The sequence below is a fragment of the Wasmannia auropunctata genome, unplaced genomic scaffold (genome assembly GCF_000956235.1).
Source record: "Wasmannia auropunctata unplaced genomic scaffold, wasmannia.A_1.0 LD336043.1, whole genome shotgun sequence".
Classification (NCBI taxonomy): Eukaryota; Metazoa; Arthropoda; class Insecta; order Hymenoptera; family Formicidae; genus Wasmannia; species Wasmannia auropunctata.
In genome coordinates, this window is record NW_012026847.1 from 917,154 (window position 1) to 925,711 (window position 8,558).

Genomic DNA, 8,558 nt, shown 5'->3' on the forward strand with positions numbered 1-8,558 from the left:
TTAAACGTCATAGAGAAACTTTTTTGCCAAATTTGACAAATTAATAGTTCAGATATAATTTCTGTCTCTGTTATCTATATTGATTAAATACAAAACATATGTGGTATCGCAGTGATTATTAATCACTTATCCGTTTTAGCTCATTTTTCTTTTTTAGCTATTTTTTATCTAAATAATGTTCGCTATAATTGCAAAATTACTTTTTTCAATGTAATTATTTTTCGTTAAAAATTAAGAATCAGAATTCAGAATCGTTCATTTAACCGGATTTCCCGCGGGGTTCGTTGACGTTTCGGATTCAATCGTAAAGGGAAACTCGAATGTCGACTTTCAAACGTTATTTGTCACAAAATCGAAAAGTCGTTCGAATCGTGAAATCCGTTTGTAAGCCGTTTCAAAGCGTCGTAAAAATTTGTCGCCAGCTTGCCGCAGCCGTATTCCAGATCGACCGGCGCGGGATTATGCGATATCGTAAAGACATTTCAGTAGTGCCGTGAAAATTCTCAGCGCGCACTATCGCCGACACTCTTGAGAAATCTCGCACGCTGTATATCCCGCACGCGTACAGCCCTCCGAGCTCTCTTCTCTATAGCCAGAAATCGCAGAAATAGTCCGGGGCAAGTTAGAAACTCTCGCCGCGCGCGTTTCGACTTCCGTGCAGCGGCCGCGCGGGATGTGTAGTGTGTGTGCGCGCGCATTCCCGCCCAATAAATTAATCACGAAACTTTCCCAATGTGGAAGTCCGCCGCAAACTAATTTGTTGGCCGGCTCGGAAAGTACGCGCGCGCGCGCGCGCACTCCCCTCCTCCTTCCCTCACCTCACGTGTATGTGCTATACGAGCGCGTGCGGACCAAGAAGCGTAATGGGCACGGATGGGCGCACGTGCGCGGATCCGGCGCATAATCATTGCATTTATATTCACTCACCATCGATATTAGACGAGGATTGATCCACGCCTGCTGCATGTTATCGTCGAGGTACCGTTTCGCTATCCGGGCAATGTTCTCTTGCGGCTCTTTCTTCGACACGGCCGATACGGTGGGCGGGACGACAACGTTGGCATTGTTCCTGAGACAGAAACGGATTAACATGAGCATCGATCACACAGGAGGCCTGGTGGGATTCGTGAACACCTCGTAGAAAGCGAGCGTGCAGCCATGATTATTACTGTGCTGCACGATAATTGGGACGTTCGGAGCGCCGAAAGATATTTTCGACCGAAGGCTCTTTCGAGTAGGCAGAACCCGAAGATCGGAACAAAGAAGAATATACGCAACCTTGACTAGACGTATGGTACTTCTAAAAAATTACGGCAAGTCAAATCATAAATAAAAAAAAATAACTCTTTTAAAATGTTGCATTAGACAGCATATAATCATACAGTTCTCCATTTTGTAATTCCACAGGAAAGTGTATCGTGCTAATTTGTAAGATTACCACAATTTATCAATTTTATGTGACTACTACTTTTGGAAAATAGGCGGTACCACGATCATAATTGTAGTTGACACGTAGTTTGCCGAAATATTTCGGTGAACGATGTCAGGTCACTTGTGCACGCAAAATTCTCAGCATGCGTAGAATAACTTCAAAGTAGGAGCACGTATGTCTCTTCCCGAGAAGAGAACATTCGTGTACGACTGAAATGAGGTCTCCGATTTGCTCAAAGCACGTCGGAACGTGCCTGAATTTCACGTCACGCGTGCATCGTATTTTCCTATCATCGATGTAATGCACTTACAGTAATAATATTGATTACTTTTTTGCACTGTAAAATTATGTATAAAAATGGTATAAAATATTTTATTATTTTAGTATTAGCTTTGCAAAAAAATATGTATACATACATACATAGATTTTTCTATCATACCTATATAATATTTTGTAAAAGCTCCAGAAATGTACCTACAAAATTAGAATTGTTTATTACACCAAATTATATATTCCATAAAAAATGCAAAATAATCTGCTGAAAGACATATTTTGCGTAGGTGAAAAAAAATCGCATTTTTATCAAGAATATAAATAATTTTTGTTAGGTCATCATCAAAATATTTTGTCGGAAACTCAAGAATAATAAGCATTGCTATAAAAAGTTTTGATATTTTAGCAATCAGTTAGACTTTCAAACAAAATTATTTTGATGATGACCTAACAAAAATTATTTTCAGATTTTTTTTTGGTCTTCCAGCAAAATCGTTCTTTCCGTGTGCACATATAAAATCGTTACAAGTTATTCTGTCAAGTGTGTACAATGTATGTAAAATACTTCATAAATATTTTATGTCTGAAATCTTGTATTCACATTCAGTCGATTTATTCGTTTCTCGCAGGCGAAAAAATCGCTCGGTAGCAAAATAAATTAAATACAAATTACGCTTACAATTAGAGCCGATCGACAGCACTGAAATCTGAGTAATGACTGCGCGGCGTTAAATGCTATTATTAAGCTGGATGAGTTATTAATATGAACGACATTTGACGGAGAATAGCAGTTGATAGCAGTCTAAACGCAGAATGGGTGATGCGGGTGTGTATAGGGCATCGTGGTGCAGGAGGCCACGAAATTAACGGTCTCCTGTGCCGTACGGCGATGTATCAAACCGAATCTATTGTGCAAGCGCCACACCATTGCCACCGTCACCGGCCATCACCGGCCGCCAGATTGCACGTTGCACGACGTAGAAACAGCTCGGAATGAGGAGGAGAAGTCGATACGTATCTCCCCGGCTACGAGGGATCATTATAACACTGCAGCCGCTGCCTGTCTTGATTGGATTAACTCAACGATGTCCGGCGTGCCCGAAAGAATATATTCCCGCGTTTTAACAGAAATGTCGAGAAATGTATAGAAAAGTATCCGTCCATAATTTTTTTACAGACGAGTGCTTAAATCGCCGCTAATAACAAGCAGATAAAATTATTTATCGATATCTATACAAATGCAAAGACTGTATCCGCGAATAATTTCTACTTCTATTTAATTGAAGTAGACAACTGGGAAATATACATATCAACACGGAAAGAACGATTTTGCTTGATACAGATCTGAAAATAATTCTTGTTGATCGTCAAAATAATTTTGTTGGAAAGTTAAAAATGATAAGCATTTTTGAACTTTTCAACAAAATTATTTTGATATTCTAGCATTCAGGTTAACTTTCCAACAAAATTATTTTGATTGTCCAACAAAAATTATTTTCAGATCTGTATCCAGCAAAATCGTTCTTTCCGTGAATATTTAAAATATTTAATTTGTTATCGTCATAAAAATGCGAATTTAAATAAAACCTATTACAATAAAGGCCTAAGGAGAGCTAACACAGATGTCGGTGTGTAATAGTTTTTTACAATATCCAGCCACACGCGAACTACGCGCCGCATAATCGTCGGACTTGAAACAGCTTGTTGCATGAGGCCCGAATTTACTTGTAGCAATTAAATCGACTAGCAATTTAACACGCATTTATATACGATCCCCTTCCCCCCGAATCTGTAAAGAAATTATTGCGAAAAAATATCACCTCATGTTCTCAGCCGGGGAAAATTTAATTGTTACAAGTAAAATTTCGGTCTCATGCAATAAGCTGTTTCAAGTCCGACGATTATGCGGCGCGCAGTTTGCGTGTGGCTGTTGTAAAAAACTATTACACACTGACATCCGTGTTAGCTCTCATAGGCCTTTATTGTAATATGTTTAATTTATTCTAGGGAGCTCATGTAAATAATATTCGAATTTAAATAGTTCTTATATTTTAGCATACTCTTGTTCAGTGACAAAATTTTGTAAAATGTGCGGAAAAAATAGAAAGAATATAAAATTATGAATTTTTCATACTTCTTATATTTAGGAATGTATAGTCACTGCAAGGGAATTTCTTTCTAATAATTTCTTACGACTGTAAGACGCTATTATTCACCACGCGTGCATTCTAATGACGCGAAACGCGCTTCGGCGCAGCCAGACAGTGACTGAATTCCCCATCGTACGTTCACAATTATCCCATTAATCCCCAGATGGGTTACGCTGCGTTCAGACTTTTTAATTTCCTCGCGACGTCTTCGAAGCTTACGCGCATCCCGTATGCGGCATTGCTTCATGTAGAATTAATTATCCGCCTATCCCGCGGCAGGTTGTACCGAAATTTACGTCCACCGTTCATTTCTGCCAGGGCTGGCTCGAGAAAGAGCCCACAGATATTTAGACATAATCTTATACACTTGAGTTTTTCTTTCCAAACTGAAATCACATTTCTCATAAAACAAATTTAATAAAACAGTATTTTTTACACTATTTCATATTCATATTTTCCAATTAAAACATACTTTTATAAAAAGAAGATAAAAAAAACGTTATTCGCGCGAACGTATAAAAAGTAATGTTCATGTTCGAAATATCGAGATCGTATAATATCACACATTCATTCCTTTTTACTGTTATTATTATAGTAAATTGGTACTGCACTTAATCGTTCCAATTTTTCCTCGGGGACTACGCAATCCTCCGACCGCTCCTGTTTCCAGCGGATCCCGTAAAGCGCGATCCCGCGCGCACAATACACGCCTATGAATAATCGCGCGCCCGCGCCCGCGCGTGTATATACAAACGTTACGAAACACGCATTCGCATTCAATGGAGAGTTCCTTCGACTTGAAGCGCGCGTTCAAAGGCGACGCGCGGCTGCGTGACTGCGTGCAGGCGACCGGGGGCTGAGACGCGGATACGCCATGGATATCCCATAAGTGAATTATGAGAGTTTATCGCGACTCCGTCGCCCCGTGCCTGCTGTCGCGGCGCAGCTGCCGGTTCAGAGGGCCTCCCCGGCGGAGTTAAATTATTGCCGGGATCCCCCGAAACCGTCTAAATTATTGGTCCCGGCTACGGATCAGCACCTCGAACACCTTAAAGACGCGTACGCCTCCGTCCGGAATACACACAATCTCGAATGTCGAGCAATTTACCCGGTTACGTATATATACGATTGCCAGGCATTCTCCTCTTTCCCGGGGAGCAAGTTTACCTTCTCGAAGTAAAAATATAGGTACAGCGCATTCTCTTCTTCCAGGCAGTTTTCTCTTCGCCAGCAAAGTTATAAGTTTGCAAATAAAAAGCGTGGATTAATCATAAACTTTAACATTTTATTTCTTCTTAGCAATGCAAAACACAATACAAAGAATATTTTAACCGATAAAAAAATTGAAATACGATGCATTACTTTCGACCATTATTTCGTGGTTTTTAAGGAATTTGTCTCTTATATAGTATACATTTATACTGAAATAAAAAAGAAACGAATAGAATTATATAAAATATTATATAATCTTCATGCAATACGTTTTACGATGCAATACGCGGATTTCGTTTGTCGAAAGCATCATCAATTGCTTCAAATGGAATGAATTCAAATGGAAACAATTAATTATCGTTAAATTTACAATTAGATTTAGATTTTTATCAAGCACAATGCAGCGTCGCAATTTAAAATACAATTAATAATTATTTACATTATTTATGTTGATTTAGATTTAGATTTACGTGTTAATAAATCAATGATATTTAACCGTGGGAATTTAAAGAGATGCACAACAGCGGTTAGTTGATCGATCGAACGTTTTCCACCTTTGTTCATCCGCATCAACTCGACGACGCGGAATATGTCCGGGACGGTCAGGCGAAGGTGGGACACGGCACTTCCCCATTCTCCGCGTATAAGGCGCAACGAGGTAAGTGTGGGAGTTAATAACGCGGAGGATGAAAAACTAGTCATCTGCGAGGCGCGAGTAAAGAAGGAGGTGCGGTATAAAGAGAGATGACGGGTACGACGAGAGAAGATCGGACACGACCATGTAGCGGGGAAGATAATCTTCAAGACTACGCATACACTTCCTTTTGCTCGTCTTCGCGAGTTTTGCGCGAGCCTTCTCGGGCAGGACCCGAGGAGAGGCGACCGAGCGACGGACAAAATTCAACGGCAAACCGAGCCGGGGGGGATGGGGGCGGGGGGGTTGGGGGCGAGCCGCGCCGTTACGCTCGCTCTAAATCTCCGTAAATGCGTCGCGCGGTCGTCCGACAGTCTCCCCCCTCCCCCTGTTTTACCGCAGGTGTATGCCCCTATACAACCTCTCGGGACGGTTCTCACGAAAATCCGCGCCGGCCGCTCGCTGAATGAAAATTCACGGTAGACTTGAGAAACTTACTTTTCGTCTCGCGTCCGCGAGCAATGGAGCGGACAATGGAAACGAAAATGTACGGTGCGTTTTGCGCGGTGCCGAAACAACGTGCCCGCCACGTCGTCGTCGAGACGATTTGGTGAAATTGCGAGTTGTTAATACGAAGAGAGCTCAACTTAAGGCAAATTTTCGTTTCGTACATGGAGACAATTTTTTGTACCTCCTTGGCGTATTAATTTAATAAAAATATTAAAAAATATATAAACGATCTATGCATTTTTGTTCGGCCATCATTATTATTTAAATTAATAATAGTACAGCGCCACACAAGCTAAATATCAGTGCTAACTAATTATATTATTACAATAATAATTACATACGGTAATACATGGTCTGTCTCAAAAGTAATGAGAGACTATTTTTGGGGGCCTAATCAGAATCGTTGGGGAGCTAGTAGATCCATTGGACAGGACTTTTGGTGCGGGATGTTAGCTATACAGTCTGATTTTTTTCAGTTGCCTCCGAGCCTTTCTAGTCGATACCATCAGCAAAATGCGTTGTAATTTCTGTGTCTTGTCCCGGGCGAAAATTCAGCACAGACTGTGCTGTATTTTGACCAGCGTTATACGATCAAATTTTGAAGACAAAGTAGTATTCCCATAAGCTGTTCTCGACATCTCCAATGTTTCGGATTCAGATTTTCCCAGTTTCACGTAGAATTTGATCGCTGCTCGAGACTGCTGAATTTTCGACCGTGACAAGACACAAAAAATATAACGCAATTTACTGACAACATCAACTGCTAGAAAAGCTTGTTGGCAACTGGGAAGAGTCAGACTGTATACATGACATCCCGCATCAAAGGCCCCATTCAATGGATTCACTTCCGACAATTCTGATTGACGCCAAAAATAGTCTCATTACTTTTGGGACAGACTATGTATACTATCAAACGATTGTTTCAACATCAAGCCCTCCTCAGTGAGTGTTTAAAATTTCTTAAAAACGTAAGTTGCATCCTTATGTTACATGAAAAATGAAAGTCGTGGACGTCGAAATTCCCTCGGATTTGTCGCATTAGTCCCAATGAAATTTAATTTATTCTATCAGTCGAGAATAGTGAGAATTCTTTAACGTGTCATCATTATTATGTTCACAACGTGTTCAGCGTAAAAGATGAAAGCAACAGACACTCGAATTTTCGTTCAGGCTACAATTTAATTCGCCAGAATTCGCGGCAAAGTCAGAAACCAATATAGGGATTCTCGTCACACACTTTATGAGTACCCGAACGGTAAACTTGATAATTTAATGAGTACTCTCGCGCAATACTTGTCCTTGCTTGTCGTTAAATCCGTGGATTGCTATTAACACACAACAGATATTATTTCGCGTACTTACGGATCTTAGGCCGTTTCCCTTAAACGACTGAGAAAGTTTTTGCATGTTTTTATTCATCTTAGATATCCAAAATTAATGATTTTCTCTGTCAAAAAAAAATTGTCATTTTATTCAGATCTCAAAGAATGAAAAGATTAAACGAAAAAAATACAAAGTTATTATACAGAAGCGTGTCAAGTATTATATATAAATAAAAAATAAATTAATGTAAATAAAGAATAAATAAGCCTTTAATAATATTTTCATCGTTCTTATAAAAAATGTGCAGTCGGTAGAAGAATGATTGCCGCGCGAGTCACGATTCTTGCTACTGATCGGTACATATAATCATTCGACTTGAAAATTACATCAGAAGTTTCACGCTTCGATTGTTTCCTCGTGATACAATCGCAGAAGCGAATAATAACGTTTCTCGCGGCCGCGATCCTAAAACCGACAGCTACCGGCTAGAGGGTGAAGAAAGAGAGAAGGGGCGACAGAACGTGCACACACCTAGGTAACATTCTTGCCATTTCCACGAGCGATAAAGCGCCAGTCGCGCCGCGTAAAACGTAAATCCGGCTATTTAGTGGGAGTAAAATCGATCGACAAGCCCTTTCGCGATCTCCCGCGATCCCTCTGCTTTAGGTATCTGCTTAACCGGTGATTTCTCGGCAAAACGTCACAGATTACCGATCGTTACTTGCGTAACACACAAACGATGCATTAACGATTTTAGGAGAATCCGAGGAATCTGCAACTCTAAAATCGTCATCCACTTTTCTAACCAATTTTTCTCTCATAAGAATTAAGTGCATTAACCCTATAGGTATACATACTGTTTTTTTTTACGACGTCGTATACACACTGGGGTCCCGGGAACTCCATCCATATTTATTACTGTAACTTTAGTAAAAATGGACATATTTCAATTAATTTTTGTTAATCGCTAGACAATCGACCAAGGAACAAGCCCATAATGTTTAAAAGTCGATAGAATTAAGGA

At 40.1% G+C, this 8,558-nt stretch overlaps 1 protein-coding gene across 1 annotated transcript in view; it reads right to left on the bottom strand.

The window, feature by feature from the left end:
• Positions 1 to 8,558, bottom strand: part of LOC105451851 — a 55,402-nt gene that overhangs the window by 15,164 nt on the left and 31,680 nt on the right. Inside the window, exon 2 of the mRNA XM_011692546.1 lies at positions 928 to 1,069. Within this exon, the coding sequence (XP_011690848.1) occupies positions 928 to 1,069 (142 nt within the window). The remainder of the gene's footprint in view (positions 1 to 927; positions 1,070 to 8,558) is intronic.